The sequence below is a fragment of the Ruditapes philippinarum genome, unplaced genomic scaffold (genome assembly GCF_026571515.1).
Source record: "Ruditapes philippinarum isolate M1 unplaced genomic scaffold, ASM2657151v2 ctg384_1_1_1_1, whole genome shotgun sequence".
Lineage (NCBI taxonomy): Eukaryota > Metazoa > Mollusca > Bivalvia > Venerida > Veneridae > Ruditapes > Ruditapes philippinarum.
In genome coordinates this window covers 320,349-343,921 of record NW_026853376.1, presented here as the reverse complement: position 1 = coordinate 343,921, position 23,573 = coordinate 320,349, and the positions used below count along the sequence as shown (strand labels likewise).

Below are 23,573 nucleotides of genomic sequence, written 5' to 3'. Positions count from 1 at the left end.
CAAGGATCAATCCTGCCAAGTTTGGTTGAAATTGGACTAGTTGTTTTTCACAAGAAGATTTTTTAAGTTCACTATATAATCTATAGAACACACACACAAAACACACCAACACACACACACACAAACAAACACACAGGTGAATCGCTATATGCCACCGTATCGCAGATGCTGCGGTGGCATAAAAATCCGTTCCTATATTACTAGTTAGTGTTGTATTAATGCGGTGGCATAGCATTTTTCACAAATGCAATCTTGTTTTTTTTTTTGGTGATATAAAATATATGTGCTCCAGTTTGTTGATACAAAACAATAAAATTATCAAAAACTACACTTTCACTCTTAGTCTCTTCTCTATAGTCTTCTATAAATTAACTTTGAACACAACCTATAGTAAATCAAGTATCAACTGTGTACAAAGAATTATTTCAATTAATTGCAATCCCAACCGAGATCTTCTTATAAGCTTGCTATACACCAAGTTTGATTACAATATCTTAATCCTTACTCTAGTTATTGTATGGAAACCACTTTTATACTTTTAGTGACCTTGACCCAAGGGGGTTCAAATGCAATACCAACCGGGGTCTTCATATGAGCTTGCTATGCAGCAAGTTTGATTACGATATCTCATTCCTAACTTTAGTTATTGTCCGGAAACCATTTTTCTATTTTTAGTAATGATAACCTTGACCCCAGGGGGCCCAAATGCAATACCAACAGGGGTCTTCATATAAGCTTGCTATACACCAAGTTTGAGTGAAATATTCTAGTTATGGTTTGGAAACCATGATGTGGATGGACTGACCGACCGACCAGCTGACTCCTATATAGCCCCAGCCCCCACCCTTATACTTCATTTAAAATTACAACAATGTAGCAACATAATCCATTTTTTTAAAGTTTTATAATCAAGTTTACAGGAGTTTATTAGCATATCTATAAACATGTATATATAATATTATACATATAAAGAGATAAAAAAAGTTTGACAATTTCAAAGGAGACAATATGATCATATTGTACAAGTATCTCAATGAAATTTCTTTCACACTAAAATAATCTCTATTTTGAGATAAAATCCTCATCATGTCCTGAATAATCAAATATTCACACTCTCTCCCATGGTTAAAAATTTGTAATGTCAATTTTGGCCAGCCAAATCACTCCATGTCCAGGACAAGACATAATAATATACAACAAGACAGCGTGCATCGTAGTAGCAGACTCTTGTGTCACATCGAGCTACATCTGATCACATCCCAACCCCTCCAAAATTTATCTGCTGTAAAGTCTGAAAGGTAAAAATGGCAATTTTTGTGAAAAGTGAGTTTAAATCTGGAAATATGATAAACAAGACCTTCCCTGAGACAGGACAATATACACCTGATAGCATATTTACAAGAAGTTATCATGGACATTGGACAAGAAGTGTCTAAAGAAAAAAGCAATTATCATAGAATTGCAAGCAATCCATAAGGTCCCCTACCGGTTAGAACCCTAGCAACATTCTGATGGGCCATTGGCCATTCAATTATACCATTGAATGAATGAATGACATGAACAAACTTAGATCTTTTGAGTTCTAAGTTTGTGTGTTAGTTTCCCTGCCAAGTAAGGAAATTATGTTTATACAACAGATAATCAAAAGGTCCAATTTTCTCAGATGAATAAGTATAATAAATGTTTCAACTTTTCTCTATTTTAAGTAAATTTGTTGGAAAACATCTTTAAAAGAGATCTCAGGAAACAGTTTTTATGAACAGACAGACAGACTGAAGGAGACTCTAAAGTTATTTTTTAAATATCCCTGTTACCAAAATATAACAGAGGAGATAACTCCTGAAATAAAGATGCTAGATTTATGAACATTGTCATACATGATGATACCATTTATAGTCACAAAGAAGAAAAGTAAAAAAATAACACTTTTCAAATATATCATTAACATGTATAGAAACAAAGATGAAAATTAAAACAAGAGGGCCATGATGGCCCTGAAGTCGCTCACCTGTATATAGGCCCCCGGAGCGGGGCCAGTTTAAACCCCAGGGCTTTTATTTGAACAAACTTGGTAGACACACATTAGAAGATATTTCATACTTAACATCTAAGGTCTAGCTCAGGTCAAGTTTTTTTCTTTACACATATAGTTAAAAACAATGACACACCTGGGGCAGGGCCAGTTTTGACCCAAGGGCTTTTATTTGAATAATCTTTGTAGACACTTACTAGAAAATGTTTCGTGCTTAATATCTAAACTCTAGCTATTCGGTTTTTTTCAAAGAAGACTTTTAAGTTTTTGCTATACACATATAAGGAAAATCAATGTCAGCCGGGGCGGGGCCAATTTTGACCCCAGGGCTTTTATTTGAACAAACTTTGTAGACACTCACTAAAAGATGCTTCGTGCTTAATATCTAAACTCTAGCTATTTGAGTTTTTTCAAAGAAGATTTTTTAAAGTTTTGTATAACACATATAAGGAAAAGGAATGACCCCCGGGGCTGGACCAATTTTGACCCCAGGGCTCTTATTTGAACAAACTTGGTAGACATCCATTAGAACATGTTTCATGCTAAATATCTTAGCTCTAGCTCTATGGGTTCTTTAAAAGTAGATTTTTTAAGTTTTTACTATATGCATATAGGGAAAATCAATGACCCCCTGTGGCGGGGCCAATTTTGACCCCAGGGCTTTTATTTGAACAAACTTGGAAGACACCAATTAGAAGATGTTTCATGCTAAATATCTTAACTCTAACTCTTTGGGTTCTTCAAAAGAAGATTTTTTAAAGTTTTTACTATATGCATATAGGGAAAATCAATGACCCCCTGGGGCGGGGCCAATTTTGACCGCAGGGCATTTATTTGTACAAACCTGGTAGACACTCACTAGAAGATGTTTCATGCCAAATATCTAAGATCTAGCTCTTTGGGTTTTTTAGAAGAAGATGTTTAAAGTTTTTTCTTTTGGTTGCCATGGCAACCAGAGTTCTGCATGGAATGGAATTCTTTGAACAACTTTGTTAAGGCTTCACACAAGGAACATCCCTGTGAAGTTTCATTATGATCTGCCTTATGGTTTCAGAGGAGATGTCGTTTGAAAAGTGTGAACAGACAACGGACGACGTACGACAGACGACGGACGAAGAGTGATCCTAATAGCTCACCCTGAGCATATGCTCAGGTGAGCTAAACCCAAGGAAATGTCGGAGGACAGTAACGCTCGACTATTCGAAAAGTTGTCAGTTTCATTGAGTATAATAATGCTTACCTATATGAATACATAAAATTGTCCGAAAAGGTACAAAGGCTTGTTATTAAGAAGTTTTATTCAGTTAATTACTGCTTTATTATTATGAATGCATAAAATTGTTCCAAAAAAGACACAAACCCTTCAGTAGTTATGGAGATATTTGCTTAACCAAGAATTTCTAAGTAGAAAAAGGGGCATAATTATGCAAAAAAGCACATCAGAGTTATTGGACTTGTGTCAATCATGTAAGATAATCACTGAGAACAAGTGTGTGAAGTTTCAAGCCATTCCCTTCAGTAGTTATGGAGATACCAGCTTGCAAGCAAAAACTTAACCAAGAATTTCTAAGTCGAAAAAAGGGCATAATTATGCAAAAAAGCCAGAGTTATGGGTCTTATTCAAATCATGTAAGATAATCACAGAGAACAAGCGTGTGAAGTTTCAATCCATTCCCTTCCGTAGTTATGGAGATACTGGCTTGCACGCAAAATCTTAACCAAGAATTTCTAAGTCGAAAAAGGGGCATAATTATGTAAGAAAGCAAATCAGAGTTATTGGACTTGTGCCAATCATGTTAGATAATCACAGAGAACAAGTGTGTGAAGTTTCAATCCATTCCCTTTCGTAGTTATGGAGATACCAGCTTGCACGCAAAAACTTAACCAAGAATTTCTTAGTCGAAAAAGGGGCATAATTATGTAAAAAAGCAAATCATTGTTATTGGACTTGCGCTAATCATGTAAGATAATCACAGAAAACAAGTGTGTGAAGTTTCAATCCATTCCCATTTAGTAGTTATGGAGATACCAGCTTGCACGCAAAAACTTAACCAAGAATTTCTAAGTCGAAAAAGGGGCATAATTATGCAAAAAAGCAAATCAGAGTTATTGGACTTTTGCCAATCATGTAAGATAATCACAGAGAACAAGTGTTTGAAGTTTCACACCATTCCCTTCAGTAGTTATGGAGATACCAGCTTGCACGCAAAAACTTAACCGTCGAAAAAGGGGCATAATTATGTAAACAAGCAATTATCATAGTATTGCAAGCAATCCATAAGTCCCCTACCGGTTAGAACCCCAGCAACATTCTGATGGGCCAATTTGGCCATTCAATTTTACCAGTGAATGAATGACATGAATGAACTTAAATCTTTTGAGTTCTAAGTTTGTCTATATCACAGTAATGTGTTAAGTTTCCCTGCCTTGTAAGGAAATTATGTTTATACAACCTTGTCATATTATTACGGTGTGGGATTTTAAGTACCGTAAATCCTATAAGGAATGAAGAAGTTGGAGTAAAAAATACCAATTTCTCAAAAAAAATCTAAGTTCAAAGGGGACATAATTCTGGAAATAGTCTTGCTAGAGTATTTAACCTTCTCAAAAATGTTGAGTGATAATAAGAAACATATATATGAAGTTTGAAGTAGATACATTAGGAAATTATTTAAAAAAGACAACATTTTTTTCATAAAAATTCTAAGTTCAAGGGAGGTAATACTGATAATTTTTGTGCTAGAGTTGTAAACCTTGTCACATATGATGTGGTTGATGACCAGAAACTTATATTTAAAGTTTGAAGTAAACACCTTAAGAAATAAAGAACTTATAGTGAAAAAGCTGAAAAATTTAAATCAGAAATCTTGAAATTCAGGCTATTTGTTGCCATAGCAACCAGAATTTTCAACATAGGAAGAAAAGAAAAAGATGTGCATAATCTCCAGACTGCCATCTACCCATATTTCAAGTTTCATAAAAATATGTTCAGTACTTTTTGAGTTATCACTGGATCCAGTTTATGTGTTAAATTTGCCATATTTTCAGACTATTTGTTGCCATAGCAACCAGAATTTTCAACATAGGAAGAAAAGAAAAAGATGTGCATAATCTCCAGACTGCCATCTACCCACATTTCAAGTTTCATAAAAATATGTTCAGTACTTTTTACATTATCACTGGATCCAGTTTATGTGTTAAATTTGCCATATTTTCAGTCTATTTGTTGCCATAGCAACCAGAATTCTCAACATAGGAAGAAAATAAAAGACATGCATAATCTACATACTGCCATCTATCCATATATCAGATAGTTTCATAAAAATATTTTCAGAACTTTTTTAAGTTATCGCGGGATCCAGTTTTGTGGACTGACGGACTGACAGACATCCGTTCTAACAGGAGTGTAATAATGTGGCTACTGTATTGTTCTCTCTTTTGTTCTTTTTACCCTCACAAAAGAAAATAGCCACATAAAAGCATTATGGAATGAATGAATAAAATGAAATAAACAAGAGCCATGTCAACATGGCCATCCCCCGCCGAATGTGTTTGCTCATTGGAAGAATGTATATGTAGTAGAGCAGAATAATTCCATTTTAAGAGGTCTTTTGGTAATGAAAACTGATGGCTATAGTGATTACAGATTTGAAACCTATGTGAATACTGATGGCTGAAAATAACAAAGGGCAATAACTGAAAAATAATGCAGGGTAGATTATCATTCTTGTGTGCTGCATCCCTCCTCAATAAAATCTATCCACCTATGAAGTTTCAAGTTGATACCTCAAATACTTTTTGAGAAAAAAATTGAATTGAAAAATTAAGTATGAAAAATAACAAAGGGCAATAACTCAAAAATTATAAAAGGTAGAGTTATCATTCTTGTGCACTGCACACCTCCTGAGTTAGATCTATGCACCTATGAAGTTTCATAATGATATCTCAAAGGCCTTTTGAGTTATGCTCTGGACAAAAATTAATTTTGAAAAATAAAAAAAGGGCAATAACTAAACAATTATGCAGGGTAGAGTTATCATTCTTGTGCACTGCACTCTTCCTCAATGAGATCCATCCACCTATGAAGTTTCAAGTTGATACCTCAAATACTTTTTGAGATAAATTCCAGACAAAATAGTATGAAAAAGAACAAAGGGCAATAATTCAAAAAATGTACAGGGAAGAGTTATCATTCTTGTGCACAGCATTCCTCCTCAATAAAATCTATCCACCTATGACATTTCATGTTGACATCTCAAACACTTTTGAGTTATGCTAAAATTAGGTATGAAAAATAACAAAGGGCAATAACTCTAAAATTATGAAAGGTAGAGTTATCATTCTTGTGCCCTGCACACCTCCTGAGTGAGATCAATGCACCTATGAAGTTTCATGTTGATATCTCAAAAGCTTTTTGAGTTATGCTCTGGACAAAAATTGATTTTGAAAAATAACAAAGGGCAATAACTCAAAAATTATGCAGGGTAGAGTTATCATTCTTGTGCACTGCACTCCTCCTCAATGAGGTCTATCGACCTATGAAGTTTCAAGTTGATACCTCAAATACTTTTTGAGATAAGCTCTGGACAAAATAGCATGAAAAAGAACAAAGGGCAATAACTCAACAAGAGGGCCATGATGGCCCTGAAGTCGCTCACCTTTTATTTGAACAAACTTTGTAGACACTCACTAGAAGATGCTTTGTGCTTAATATCTAAACTCTAGCTATTTGAGTTTTTTCAAAGAAGATTTTTTAAAGTTTTTGTATAACACATATAAGGAAAAGGAATGACCCCCGGGGCGGGGCCAATTTTAACCCCAGGGCTTTTATTTGAACAAACTTGGTAGACAATCACTAGAAGATGTTTCATGCTTAGTATCTAAACTCTAGCTATTTGGTTTTTTTCAAAGAAGATTTTTTAAGTTTTTGCTATACACATATAAGGAAAATCAATGACCCCCGGGGCGGGGCCAATTTTGACCCCAGAGCTCTTATTTGAACAAACTTGGTAGACATCCATTAGAACATGTTTCATGCTAAATATCTTAGCTCTAGCTCTTTGGGATCTTTAATAAAAGAAGATTTTTTAAGTTTTTACTATATGCATATAGGGAAAATTAATGACCCCCTGGGGCGGGGCCAATTTTGACCCCAGGGCTTTTATTTGAACAAACTTGGTAGACACCCATAAGAAGATGTTTCATGCTAAATATCTTCGCTCTAGCTCTTTGGGTTCTTTAAAAGAAATTTTTTTAAGTTTTTACTATATGCATATAGTGAAAATCAATGACCCCCTGGGGCGGGGCCAATTTTGACCCCAGGGCTTTTATTTGAACAAACTTGGTAGACATCCATTAGAACATGTTTCATGCCAAATATCTAAGCTCTAGCTCTTTGGTTTTTTAGAAGAAGATTTTTAAGTTTTTACTATATGCATATAGGGAAAATCAATGACCCCCTGGGGCGGGGCCAATTTTGACCCCAGGGCTTTTATTTGAACAAACTTGGTAGACACTCACTAGAAGATGTTTCATGCCAAATATCTAAGCTCTAGCTCTTTGGGTTTTTTAGAAGAAGATGTTTAAAGTTTTTTCTTTTGGTTGCCATGGCAACCAGAATTCTGCATGGAATTAAATTCTTTGAACAATTTTTAAAGGTGACCACCAAAGGAACATTCCTGTGAAGTTTGGATGAAATTGGCTTAGTGGTTTATGAGGAGATGTCATTTAAAGCAAAAGTTTACGGACGGACGGACGATGGACGGACGGACGCCGGACGAAAAGCGATCACAAAAGCTCACCCTGTCACTTTGTGACAGGTGAGCTAAAAATTGTATAGGGAAGAGTTATCATTCTTGCGCACAACATTCCTCCTCAATAAAATCTATCCACCTATGACATTTCATGTTGATATCTCAAACACTTTTTGAGTTATGCTCCACTCAGGTGAAAAATTAAGTATGAAAAATAACAAAGGGCAATAACTAAAAAATTATGAAAGGTAGAGTTATCATTCTTGTGCACTGCACACTTCCTGAGTGAGATCAATCATGGTTCATACCAAATTCTCAAATCAAAATTCAAGGACTTTTCAAGGACTTTTCAAGGTAAAATTGTCATTTTCAAGGCATTTTTTTCCCGATTGATCTTATTTAAAATTATACTTTTACAACCATATCTGTGATATACATTTTTATTGCAATTGATCTTATTTAAAATTATACTTTTACAACCATATCTGTGATATAAAACATGTAAATAAAACATGTGTATTTCAATTTAAGGTTCAAATGACTAGAATTGCAAAACAGTGACTATATTTAGAAAATCAGCACAGTCAGTAGAATATATGAACACCAAAACTGTAACATATAGGTGATTGAGTAAATTCACACAACTCTATCTAGTTTTTCCTTAGTTTCTTTTTTGGATTTCTCTTCCAATTTCCTCAACTTCCAGTTTCTTTTCTTTGAAGCCCTTTCTTAGAATGTTTGATTCAGTCACAAATCAATGATTACTAGAAGTGGGTGGGGGTGGTATTGTCATGTCATGCACAGTTTCCGTTGTGGATTGGGATGGCACAATGTTATTATTTGAATCAGATCTACTGCAATTTTCAGTTTTGACATTTATAGTTCCTTCCTGTCTGACAAATGCAAGGCCACACTTCGTCAATGACGACTTGATGTCTAGATTTTTTAGGTGCTTTGCACCCCTCGCATGCGATGTTAATGCACTCTCTCCCATTTGCGACAAATCGATGTTTTTCATACACATGGTACATTGTGCTTTTCGTGGGTCTTGTATAACTTGTTTTACCCAACTGTATTGTTGAAGCCATTTGAGCTAAAACGTACATTTCTTAGTGTATTTTCCCATTTTTTACTTCGCAATGGAAGCTGACATTTTGTACACAATTTGCGATGACGTCATACACAAGTGCTTGTTAAAATCCGTGCCAAAACCGTAACGCTGGCTAAACACTACTAAAACAGATCCAAATGGGCGCACTTGATCGGGCTGCCTTCGTTCACATGTCTGATTTGTAGCGGAAAATTTGCCTGACCTTTACAGCGACAGGTTTTATACCCTTTTGGATTTTCAAGGCATTTTACCGAAATTCAAGGGGGTTTACTGAAATTCAAGGACAATTTTAGTGTTTTTTCAAGGCAACCCTGAATTCAAGGACTTTTCAAGGTTGAAACCAAATTCAAGGACTTTTCAAGGCCCGTGCGAACCATGTCAATGCACCTATGAAGTTTCATGTTGATTTCTCATAGGCTTTTGGAGTTATGCTCTGGACAAAAATCAATTTTGAAAAATAACAAAGGGCAATAACTAAAAAATCATGCAAGGTAGAGTTATCATTCTTGTGCACTGCACTCCTCCTCAATGAGGTCTATCCACCTATGAAGTTTCAAGTTGATAACTCAAATACTTTTAGAGATATGCTCCGGACAAAAATGTCGGACGGAAGGACGGACGGACGGACGGAAGGTCGGACGGACGGAGACTATTTCTATATCCTCCGCCGAAATTTTTCGGCGGGGGATAAAAAAGGGAGAGATAGAAATATCATAGTAGGGAGGACAGAAAATGTTTAATGTGTTCAAGAAATGACTTAGAAGATGAATATCATTTTGTGCTTGTATGTGACGCTTATAAAAGTTTAAGGAAAAAATATTTATCAGAAATATATACAAAAAAGACCAAGTATGTTTAAATTCATAAGTTTGTTAAAAAGCGAGAATAAATACATTCTGCATAGACTTTCCATTTTTATTTTGAAGGCTTTTCAATTAAGGGATTCCAACACGAATACTCAAAATCAAATATCATTATACAGATGTCTTCTCTCTCATGTGCAACAAATTAAAACAAATTAAATACATTTATATCTAACCGTAATGATGCATACACAGTTAAACTTTGTTCGCTCGAACTCGGATCGCTCGAATACCTCCCTTTGCTCGAACTCATCGCCCAGTCCCGGCAAAATTGCTATATAATATATATTGTTCTACCTGGGCTAGCTCGAACTCTCGAACCTGATCTCTGGTCTCTTTGGCAGAAATATAGTGTAAATCACACCTTTTCAGTCGAACACAAACAGACAACAAAAGTTGCGGGTCGACATGTTCTAAATAATTTACAGTCGGTGACACAATTGTTTTTAACACCTCGTGATCGTGACAAAGGCAATTAAGGTTAATTGATACAAAATAAAAGGTGTTGTAACCGATTTGTTTGTTTTGATACAATTGTTCATTTGCCATCTTTAGTAACGATAAAAAGAAAATAACTCCTAAAATGCAAAAGGCAATAAATAAATGACGTTTACACGGACGGCTTTAATTACAACCGTGGTTCATGTAACGTGAATTGTAACAGTGTAATGTATTTATAGCATGATACTTGTATGTGTGTTTATTTTAGTAAATGACTACAAATAAATGCTGCTGTAAAATGTTGTTTTTTTATCACATACCCGTGCTGATTTTGTGACTCCGTAAATATGGTATTGCACGACTGTGCATATATTTTGACGTGACGTTATTAGCGTTATACAGACATAGTGTAAAGACGCGCTAAATGTAAGCGTTATACTATAGGCGCGTCAATGAAAAATGACTCTTATTTCACTTTAAACGGTCTTTATTTTGGGTATGTGATAAATAGAATACTGTAACCCAACGAATATTCGCAACCAATTAATATTCGCTTTATTCGCGGATGGCCACGAAGCGCGAATATTTGTTTGTGCGAATAAGTCTGCACGATTTCGCGAATAAATTGGAGAGACCATTTTTATTTTAGACGTTGTTCATGTAAAGCTACTTGACCGGATATATTCGAATTTTACGGGCACTTGTTAGGAAGTAATGAATTGTTATGAATATTGCCATAAAGCATTAAAAACACAAACTAAGTAAACTACTACTATTTTATAAATATCAAAAGAACTCTATGCCAATATAGCAATCAAAATAAACATCCACATTTTAATACAATTTATGAAATACTTGTAGGCCTATTGTCAATCACGTTCCGTATAGGGTACTATACGGAGCATGTGTCAGTTTTAAGATTCTTCACATTTAAATGTTTGAATAAATCGTTTGACAAAAGTGGGAAAACTATCGAGCATCACAAAAGGCTATTGTTTTTTGGATCCTATGAAATAATTGTTTGAGTGAATTGTTAAGACAAAGGTGGTATAAACCTATCGAGCATCACAAAAGGGTATTGGGTGTACATAATTACAAACAGAGAAATACAAGATGGTTTCATACTAGTATCCATTTTTACCCGTCAAACTTAACAGCCTGTATAGCTCAGTTGGTTAGATTGCGGACTCATATAACATAATTTTCTCGACGTGGGATCAATCCCTGATTGGAGATTTGGTGATAAAATATTCGCGAATATGTCCGACCTCGGCAAAACGCGAAAATTTGTATTCGCGAATATAAATTGGGTTACAGTATTAAATTTGTGTAAGTTCATTACTGAATTTATTGCACTCGTTGAATAAAATAATATTATGCTCGCCAGAGGCGAGCATAATATAATTTTATTCAACTCATGCAATAAATACAGTATTGAACTTATACTCATTCAATATCCTCTATTTAATATTTTATCAATTCATTGTTTAAAATAAAATTCATCCCATAATAAACATATAAATATATTTTGAACATTGTTCACAGTTTGGATAATGATCGACAAATCGAACTCAACCAATTACAATATGTATGAATATAGATTAACTCATTGTAGCGTTAATACTGTTTTCAATAGGATAATAATTATAAATATGACGTATTCGACAAACAGATGTACTAACAAACAATTATATTGACGTATTTATCATTTGACCAATGTAAGCTGGAAAACCTTTAAGCCTATGTTTTATGGAATAATAGTTCAACCTCTGTTGGCTCGAAATTCCGGTCTCTCGAACAAATTTGCACAGGCCCTCCGAGTTCGAGCGAACGAAGTTTGACTGTAATTCAATCCATGATTTTTGTATGCTACTTATTTATTTGTAATTATTGTATATGTATGTACCTAATGGTTGATGATGAAAAAACTGTAATGCTTAAATCTTAAACTATAATTATAATTTATATAGCACACGCACGTACGCACACACACACACACACACACAAGTGAATTGCTATATGCCACTGCATCACAGATGCTGCAGAGGCATAAAAATTACTTAATTTAACACTATCATTAATGAGTTGATTGCAAAAAAAAAAGAAACTTGACTCTGAGTGCCCTGATTGCCCTGGATCACACGTGATACATTACTAGAAAAGGTCATTTTTCAATGTTATAGTTAGTAAGATCATATCTGGTTTGTAACTTTTTTTCAAAGCTCCAATATTTTTTAAAATTGCTATGAAATGCTGCATGACAAATATCGAAACTCTTGGCAAAAGAAGACTTAAATATATTTTCTATACAAGTCTCTTGTCTCCCCCAGAGTGGGACCAATAATGACCCCGGGGGTATGATTTATACTTATTTTATGGAGAACCACATGGTGATTCTTCATGCAAAAAAAATATCTTAGTTTTATACTTCCAGAAGAGAATGTAGAAAATGTTTGCCTAATTGTAGCCAATTTTCACCCCAGGGGCATGACTTATGTAGAGATGCAATGCAGCATACCAACTATCTAAGCTCTTGGCACTGCAGTTTTACAAAAAAAATACTTTTATGTATTTTCCTATACAAGAGTACAAAAAAAACTAGAGTGAGGCCAATTTTGACCACAGTGACACGATAAATTAACTTTTTGTATGCAACTTGCCAAATATGTAAGCCCTAGGTGTTGTAATTTCTGAGAAGAAGTCTTTTAAAATAATATATGCAAATTGAAGCATGCAGGTTAAGTAACAAGAGCTGTCACAGGAGACAGCAAAGCTGGACTAATTAAATACTGAACACAGTAAGGAAGACAAAACTATGAAAGAATCGAAGCACTGAATGTACTGATGGGAGACTATGACAGAATGCTTCAGAGTAATAGTTTCTTGTGCTGTCATAACAAATATTACCAAAATAAGAAGATCTGTCCATTGCGTCATTTATCCATACTGTGTTTATCCATTCATATGGTTAATATGGTGGACTAATCATTTTGTTAATATTCCAGAACTTTTCATTACTACATTCGCAAACATCATGCAAATTTTGAAGACCTAACTGTGAAATGATATGCCAGCAAGTAACATAATTGAGATCAATAGACCCTTTCATTTAAGCGATCAGCGTCGAGGAAGAGTTACTTCCCTTACCGGATGTGACGTAAATGGTGGGATTGTACTATACAAAACCGCATAGAATGTTAGCTTATTGAAAGTTGAATGGTAAATACTGATCGTTTAATTAAGATTATAACATGAAAAATTTGACTCATGCATACACAAATTTTATATCAAGAAAATAAAAAAAATAAATACAAAAACTAAGATTAAGATTAATTCTTGCTATGGGGTAAAACAACGGAATTTCAAAGTGAATATATCTATTAGATTTTCTCTAATGCCAGGGCCAAAACCTAGTTACAAAATCAAATTTTTATATTTCATAAACACCCATCCTAGTTTCTGTGTGATTTTTCTGTCATTTAGAAAATTCCGGTGTATTTGTGACAAACATGAAAATAAGATTGTCAATGTCTTTTTTAATGATTGTTTACCAAGCTTCTGCTCAATAGCTATAATCACTATATACTATGTAGAAATTTTGTGAAAGCAACTCTTCTTAAACCGGATGGCAGATTTTGCTTAAACTTCCAGGGATGAACAACCTTAATGTGTAGATGGTTGTAAAGGAAGGAATTTTTCCTGCGACCAAATTTATCAGAATTATGGCCCTTTGTTGATTTTTTCACTATATACTTTGTAGAAATTTTGTGAACGCAACTACTCTTAAACCGGATGGCAGATTTTGCTTAAACTTCCAGGGATGAACAACCTTAATGTGTAGATGGTTGTAAAGGAAGGAATTTTTGCTGCGACCAAATTTAATAGAATTATGGCCCTTTGTTGATTTTCAGTTTTCAACTTGTGGCACATGTAGTCCAAAAAATATTTGACCTAGAGTCATAAGATTGAGAGAACTGTGGCGTGTGGGGGAATCTGTGTCCTATGGACACATTTCTAGTTTTCATAATTATAAGAATATATTTGTTATATCAAAATTATAACGTTATCATCTGTTGCGAATCTTAGCCACATGGTCTTCGTTCATTCAGGAATATTTATAAAATTTTATCCTTCACTGGTTCCTTGAAAAATTTATTATATTGTATAATGAAAAGGGACAAGTTTTGTGACGGACAGATGGACAGACAGACAGACGGACAGACAGACGACGGAGAAGTGATCCCTATATGTCGCCACTACTCCGTAGAGGTGACACAAAAATCAACAAAGGGCCAAAATTCTGTTAAATTTGGTCGCAGCAAAAATTCCTTCCTTTGCTGCCATCAACACATTAAGGTTGTTCATCCCTCGAAGTTTAAGCAAAATCTGCCATCCGGTTTAAGAGGAGTTGCGTTCACAAAATTTCTACATAGTATATAGTGAAAAAATCAACAAAGGGCCACAATTCTGTTAAATTTGGTCGCAGCGAAAATTCCTTCCTTTACTACCATCTACACATTAAGGTTGTTCATCCCTGGAAGTTAAAGCAAAATCTGCCATCCGGTTTAAGAGGAGTTGCGTTCACAAGATTTCGGGATGTATGGACGGACAAGTGCAACGCTATATGCTCCCACTTTGTTGGGAATAATAAAAGACCTTTTTCTCAGTAACTTATTTTATAAATAAATAGATTTGAATATATAAGCGCCACTGGGCCGTAACATATTAATTAACAGGGTGCATAATTTTATGTTGTATTTACAAGCGGCACTTGGTAGTGTTATCATAAATCACCAGGGTGCATATTTTAGAGTTAAAACATTACATCAAATTACGTCACTTTTGTTAAGTGTCAAAATATTTATGATCCCAGCATCCATATTTGGTTATGGATCATCCTAGGGACTTTATTGGTCATGCCTTACTGATTTGATACTCCAGAATGACTACATCATAATTCAGTTAAAAACGAATTTCTGTGTAACTGTTTCTTAACTTATTATTTGGTGATTTAAAATCATGATAAGCAGAATATGAATAAAACTAGAACTCCGCGAGTTGGATGTGTAGCCTTGTGAACAATATAGTTTAGGAGAAATGGCCAGGACAAAAATGAAATATGAAAATTAACAAAGGGCAATTACTCAAAAAATAAGAAGTGCAGAGCAGCAGTTTCTGTGCACTGCACTTCTTATCAATAAGATCTATCATCCTATGAAGTTTCAAGTCCATAGTTTTTATAATTTATGAGAAATGGCCTGGACAAAAATAAAGTATGAAAATTAATAAAGGGTAATAACTCAAAAATAAGAAGTGCAGAGTACCGCTTCTTGTACACTGCACTTATTCTTAATGTGATCTATCATTCCATGAAGTTTAAAGACCATAGCTTTTAAACTTTAGGAGAAAAGGCCTGGAAAAAATAAAGTATGAAAATAAACAAAGGGCAATAACTCAAAAAATAAGAAAATGCAGAGTAACGGTTCTTGTGCATTGCACTTCTTCTTAATGAGATCTATCATCCTATGAAGTTTCATGTCCATAGCTTTTATACTTGAGGAGAAATGGCCTGGACAAAAAAAAGTATGAAAATAAACAAAGGGCAATAACTCAAAAAATTAGAAATGCAGAGTACCGGTTCTTGTGCACTGCACTTCTTCTTAATAAGATCTATCATCCTATGAAGTTTCATAACCATAGATTTTAAACTTGAGGAGAAATGGCCTGGACAAAAATAAAGTATGAAAATTAACAAAGGGCAATAACTAAAAAAAACAAGAACGTGTTTGTTAAACACAAATGCCCCCGGCTCAGATTCTTGTGAGTAGCAATATTTCAAAAAATGTTCACCCATTCACTAAGTAATGGACAGAAAAATTGCCAAAAAATTGTAAACACAAGTTTTATAGCTTGACAAAGTCATGGCATTTTGTAATTGTGAAAAATATAAGTTGCCAAGTCATTGCTCTGACTTGTGAAGTTGAAAAATATTCAACTTCCTGCAAGTTATCTTCCTACCAAATATGAAATACATCTGTCATTAAATAAAGGCTGTATGGGCAAAAGTGTAAAATCTATTTTGAGCACTGGTGACCTTAACCAAACTGACCCCTAACTCTATCCAAAAGAAGAATATAATGTAAGTTATCTTCCTACCAAATATGAAATACATCTGTCAAAAAATAAAGGCTGTATGGGCAAAAGTGTAAAAATCTATTTTTAGCACTGGTGACCTTAACCAAACTGACCCCTAACTCTATCCAAAAGAAGAATACCATGTAAGTTATCTTCCTTCCAAATATGAAATACATCTGTCAATGAATAAAGGCTGTATTGGCAAAAGTGTAAAAATCTATTTTTAGCACTGGTGACCTTGACCCAACTGACCCCTTACTCCATCAAAAGGAAGAATACAATGCAAGTTATCTTCCTACCAAATATGAAATACATCTGTCAATAAATAAAAGCTGTATGGGCAAAAGTGTAAAAATCTATTAGCACAAGTGACCTTGACCCACTGATCCCTACCCCAATCAAAAGGATGAATACCATGCAAGTTATCTTCCTACCAAATATTAAACATATCTGTCACTTAATTAAAGGCTGTATGAGCAAATGTGTAAAAATCTATTTTTAGCACTGGTGACCTTGACCCAACTGACCACTAACTCCATCAAAGTTTATGTTTCTATCAATTATAAATAACATCTGTCTATAGAATAAGGTCAATACACTTGTAAAAATGTAAAAATCTATTTCTAACATTGGTGACCTTGACATTGGTAACATTGACCTTGACCCAAATGACCCCATACTACACCCAAAGAAGGAGGACCTCCCTTGGCATGTTTGTATTAAACTAAGACATCAACTAAAAAAAAAGGCTGTATGAGCAAAAATGTTTATATTTATTTTTTAAACCAGTGACCTTGACCCTAGAGACCGCTTACTCCAAAAAAATTAGAGGACCATCAAAGGTATCCACCTACTAAATATGAAAGATATCAGTAAAGAAATTAAGCAATTAGGAGAAATTTTAGATAAATCCAACTTGCCGAAATAGGTTAACCAGACAAGGCCCTATTTTTAAAGTGAAAAAAGGGAAATAACTGGGAAATATGGATGACACAGTTATATAACTTGGCAATATCATAAACTTTGTATTGATAAGTAAGTGTGGAAATTATAAAGCCATTAGTATAGATAGAACTTAAGATATTTCCAACTTGCCGTTTTAGGTTAACTATTATTCATTTTCTAAGTGCTGAAAAGGGCAATAACTTGGTAAATATGAAAGCCAGAGTTATGTAACTTGCCCAGATCATGTACATTGTATTGATTAGTAAGTATGTAAACTTAGAAGCCATTGGTACAGGTAGAACTTAAGAACAAGAGGGCCATGATGGCCCTATATCGCTCACCTTAAGGAATAGATCTTAACTGGATTTTTCTTATTTCAAACAAGCAACATGTTTATAAAATACTTTAATGTTATTTAGTTAGTGTCAAATGTAAAGTATTTTTGGCCAACAGCAACAGGAATGCAATCAAGTGTATAGAACTACCTCTTTTTTCTTTTCTTTAAAGTATAGGTTCCTAAAAAATACACTTCCTGTAGTGTGTTTACATCATGAAAATTTTAACATTGACATCATAATTAACAAGGCGAAGTACAAATTTGGATAATACTTCAATAAAAATAAGTCAAAGACAAAAATGGCCGGGTTGCATTTGTATACCAAATAACATGACTAATAAGGCTGTGATGTTACAAAAATGTACTACCATTGACCATTAATGTCGAACATTTAACTAAGTCGGTAAACAGGAAGTGGATAAGCGATAGACCTGAACTTGGGACCACATATTAATGCAGTCACATTACCAAATATCAAGAGGCTGTGTTATGTAGTTGCTGAGAAAACTGTTACGGAACTTTCCTTCCATTTACAACAAGAATTTGTAACAGAGTTACCAACGTTCCCCGCCTCAGGGAAGTTTTATATGAAGCATAAAATCAATGCTAGATCTGCAAATGCAACAATAAATTTATTACAGAAATAAAATGAAACACTGAATTTAAAAATCTATCATGTTAAGCTTTGACCTCTAAGTGTGACCTTGACCTTGGAGGTAGGGACACTGGTGTTACGCATGACATATCATCTTATCATTGTGACTATTTGTGCCAAGTATTTTCAAAATCCCTTGATCTATGAAGAAGTTATGGATGGGACACAAAATATACCATATAACAGACTCTGTTATTTTGACCTCTAAGTGTCACCTTGACCTTGGAGGTAGGGGTGCAGGTGTTGTACTTGACATATCGTCTTATTATTGTGACTATTTGTGCCAAGTTATTTCAAAATCCCTTGAACTATGAAACAATTCTACATTGGACACAATACAATGTATATACCCTATAAAAGGCTATGTTAACTTTTGACCTCAAAATGTGACCTTGACCTTGGAGGTAGGGATGCTGGTGTTGCTCATGACACATCGTCTTATTATAGTGACTATTTGTACCAAGTATTTTCAAAATCCTTTGAAATAAGAAAGAGTTATAGACCGGACACAAATTATACCCTATAACAGACTATGTTAATCTTTGAACTCCAAGTGTGACCTTGACCTTGGAGGTTGGTGACCGATTGTTGCACATGACACATCATCTCATTATTGTGAACAATTGTGGCAAGTATTTACAAAATAGCTTCAAAGATAAGAAAGTTATAGACCGGACACGAGATATACCCTCAAATAGACAATGTTGACCTTGAATGAGCAAGTGCAACCTTGACCCTGAGGTAGGGGTCTGGTTGTTGCGCATGACACATCATCTTATTATAACAAACATTTGTGCCAAGTTATTTCAGATTCCTTCAATAAATGACAAAGTTATGGACCGGACACGAAATATACCCTGTAACAGACTATGTTAATCTTTGACCTCCAATTGTGACCTTGACCTTGAAGGTAGGTGACCGGTTGTTGACCATGACACATCTTCTCATTATTGTGAACAATTGTGGCAAGTATTTACAAAATCCCTTCAAAGATAAACAAGAGGGCCATGATGGCCCTGAGGTCGCTCACCTGTATATAGCCCCCCCCCCACCCCCCGGCCAATTTTTACCCAAGGGCTTTTATTTGTTTATTTGAACAGACTTGGTAGACACCCATAAGAAGATGTTTTTTTATGCTAAAAATCTAAGTTCTAGCTCATTGGGTTTTTTAAAAGAAGATTTTTTAAGTTTTTACTATACACATATAGTTAAAAACAATGACACCCCTGGGGCAGGGCCAGTTTTGACCCCCGGGCTTTTATTTGAACAAACTTTGTAGATATTTACTTAAAGATGTTTCATGCTTAATATCTAAACTCTAGCTATTTGGGTTTTTTCAAAGAAGATTTTTAAGTTTTTGCAATACACATATAAGGAAAATCAATGACCCCCGGGGCGGGGCCAGTTTTGACCCCAGGGCTTTTATTTGAACATACTTGGTAGACACCCATTAGAACATGTTTCATGCTAAATATCTTAGCTCTAGCTCTTTGAGTTCTTTAAAAGAAGATTTTTTAAGTTTTTACTATGTGCATATAGGGAAAATCAATGACCCCCTAGGGCGGGGCCAATTTTGACCCCAGGGCTTTTATTTTAACAAACTTGGTAGACACTCATTAGAAGATGTTTCATGCTAAATATCTTAGCTCTAGCTCTTTGGGTTCTTTAAAAGAAGATTTTTTAAGTTTTTACTATATGCATATAGGGAAAATCAATGACCCCCTGGGGCGGGGCCAATTTTGACCCCAGGGCTTTTATTTGAACAAACTAGGTAGACACTCACTAGAAGATGTTTCATGCCAAATATCTTAGCTCAAGCTCTTTGGGTTCTTTAAAAGAAGATTTTTTAAGTTTTTACTATATGCATATAGGGTAAATCTATGACCCCCTGGGGCAGGGCCAATTTTGACCTCAGGGCTTTTATTTTAACAAACTTGGTAGACACTCATTAGAACATGTTTCATGCTAAATATCTTAGCTCTAGCTCTTTGGGTTCTTTAAAAGTAGATTTTTTAAGTTTTTACTATATGCATATAGGAAAAATCAATGACCCCCTGGGGCAGGGCCAATTTTGACCCCAAGGCTTTTATTTGAACAAACTTGGTAGACACTCACTAGAAGATGTTTCATGCCAAATATCTTAGCTCTAGCTCTTTGGGTTCTTTAAAAGAAGATTTTTTAAGTTTTTACTATATGCATAAAGGGAAAATCTATGACCCCCTGGGGCGGGGCCAATTTTGACCCCAGGGCTTTTATTTGAACAAACTTGGTAGACATTCACTAGAAGATGTTTCATGCCAAATATCTAAGCTCTAGCTCTTACGGTTCTTTAAAAGAAGATTTTTAAGTTTTTACTATATGCATATAGGGAAAATCAATGACCCCTGGGGCGGGGCCAATTTTGACCCCAGGGCTTTTATTTGAACAAACTTGGTAGACACTCACTAGAAGATGTTTCATGCTAAATATCTTAGCTCTAGCTCTTTGGGTTCTTTAAAAGAAGATTTTTTAAGTTTTTACTATATGCATATAGGGAAAATCTATGACCCCCTGGGGCGGTGCCAATTTTGACCCCAGGGCTTTTACTTGAACAGACCTGGTAGACATTCACTAGAAGATGTTTCATGCCAAATATCTAAGCTCTAGCTCTTACAGTTCTTTAAAAGAAGATTTTTTAAGTTTTTACTATATGCATATAGGGAAAATCAATGACCCCCCTGGGGCGGGGCCAATTTTGACCCCAGGGCTTATATTCGAACAAACTTAGTAGACACTCACTAGAAGATGTTTCATGCCAAATATCTTAGCTCTAGCTCTTTGGGTTCTTTAAAAGAAGATTTTTTAAGTTTTTACTATATGCATATAGGGAAAATCAATGACCCCCTGGGGCGGGGCCAATTTTGATCCCAGGGCTTTTATTTGAACAAACTTGGTAGACACTCATTAGAAGATTTTTCATGCCAAATATCTAAGCTCTAGCTCTTAGGGTTGTTTAAAAGAAGATATTTAAAGATTTTTCTTTCGGTTGCCATGGCAACCAGAGTTCTGCATGGAATTAAATTCTTTGAACAATTTTAAAGGTGACCACCAAAGGAACATTCCTGTGAAGTTTGGATGAAATTGGCTCAGTGGTTTATGAGGAGATGTCATTTAAAGCAAAAGTTTACGGACGGACGCCGGACGGACGGACGGACGCCGGACGAAAAGCGATCACAAAAGCTCACCCTGTCACTTTGTGACAGGTGAGCTAAAAAGTTATGGAACGGACACGACATATACCCTCAAATAGACAATGTTGACCTTGAATGAGCAAGTGCGACCTTGACCCTGGAGGTAGGGGTCTGGTTGTTGCGCATGACACATCGTCTTATTATAACAAACATTTGTGCCAAGTTATTTCAGATTCCTTCAATAAATGACAAAGTTATGGACCGGACACGAAAGTGTGACGGACGGACAGACGGACGGAAAGACGGACGGAGCCTATTTCTATATCCCCTTTTTTTCTTTGAAAAGGCGGGGGACAATTAATGCCGAAAATTTAACTAAGTCATCAAACGGGAAGTGGATGAGCCACATACCTGAAATCATATCTCATTGTCTGTGATTACATGTTGATGCTGTATACCAAATATCAAGAGGCTGTGATAAGTAGTTGCTGAGAAAATTGTTAGAAAAAATTCCTACCATTGACCATTATTATGAATTTAACTAAGTCAGTTAACATGAAGTGGATGAGTCACAGACCTGAAATCCAATCCCATGGTATGGGACAATGTGTTAATGCTGTATACAGAATATTATGAGGTTCTGTATAGTAGTTGCTGAGAAAACTGTTACCAACAAGAGCCACCGCCGGGCGGGGGCAACGCTTGACATTTTACTTTTTCTAAACGCAAACATAGAAAGGTTTGAACATATCTTAACGTTTCCTTTTTATAAATTTAGTTGGTCTGACTTGTCACATTAGTTTTGTTTATATATTTTGTATATATATATGAATAGAAACATTACGCAATTTCTAAAAATAGCAACATTGCGCAATTTCTAAAAATAGCATTATGACGCAATTTCTAAAAATAGAAACATTGACGCAATTTCTAAAAATAGAAACAATGACGCAATTTCTAAAAATAGAAACATTGACGCAATTTCTAAAAATAGCATTATGACGCAATTTCTAAAAATAGCAACAATGACGCTGACGCAATTTCTAAAAATAGAAACAATGACGCAATTTCTATAAATAGAAACAATGACGCAATTCTATAAATAGAAACATTATGCAATTCTTGTTGTTGTTGTTGTAAATATATATATATACAAACACACACACACCAATAAATATATAATTATGGTCATTTAATGCACAAATCTGAGAAAATTCAGTAATTTAACCTTCAAGGTCAAGGTCATTAAAGAGCCTAAGCAAATTTGGGTTTGATAAACAACAAGGTCTGGTCCTTAAGAATGTTCTGTTATAATATGAAGTTGATCCCTTCAATAATAGCAAAGTTACAGTCAGTTACCGCCAAAACAATGAAAATTTCAATAATTTGACCTTCAAAGACAATGTCATTAATGAGTGAAGGTCAAGGTCTTTCGGTATATTTTTAACAGTTATCTTTGAAGATAATTATGTTCAAGTTTCAAGACAATCCATTCAAAAATAACAAAGTTACAGCCAATAATTGCCAAAAAAAATGAAAATTTCAATAATTTGACCTTCAAAGTCAAGGTCATTTATGAGTGAAGGTCAAGGTCTGTCTAGTTATTTTTAAGTGATATCCCTGAAGATAATTATGTTCAAGTTTGAAGACAATCCATTCAAAAATAACAAAGTTACAGCCAATAATAGCCAAAAAAATGAAATTTCAATAATTTGACCTTCAAAGTCAAGGTCATTTATGAGTGAAGGTCAAGGTCTTGCTGGTTATTTTTAAGGGATATCCTTGAAGATTATTATGGTCAAGTTTGAAGACAATCCATTCAAAAATAACAAAGTTACAGCCAATAACAGCATGAACAAGCAAAAATTGGACTTTTAACCTTGAAGGTCAAGGTCATTTATGGATGAAGGTCAAGGTTAGTTTGGTCTACTGAAAGGTCTTGTCCCAAGGGTTGTTGTGGCCAAGTATGAAGACAATACACCAAGAAATAAAAAAGTTATGATCCAGCTACAAGTTTGCGGACGGCAACGGCATCGGCAACGCCGACCCGACTATAACAATACCTCTACTTTAAAAAAAAAAAAAAAAAGTCGAGCTAAAAATGGCCCAACCAATTCGCCTGCCTGCCCGG

General features: G+C 34.9%; 1 protein-coding gene across 7 annotated transcripts in view; it reads right to left on the bottom strand.

Annotated features, from left to right (window-relative positions):
- Positions 1 to 885: 885 nt before the first annotated feature.
- Positions 886 to 23,573, bottom strand: part of LOC132736687 (nuclear transcription factor Y subunit beta-like) — a 90,008-nt gene continuing 67,320 nt past the window's right edge. For all 7 annotated transcript variants that reach the window (XM_060723873.1, XM_060723874.1, XM_060723877.1 and 4 more), the window contains one exon: positions 886 to 1,291. In XM_060723873.1, the coding sequence (XP_060579856.1) occupies positions 1,253 to 1,291 (39 nt within the window). In that variant the 3' untranslated portion in view covers positions 886 to 1,252. The remainder of the gene's footprint in view (positions 1,292 to 23,573) is intronic.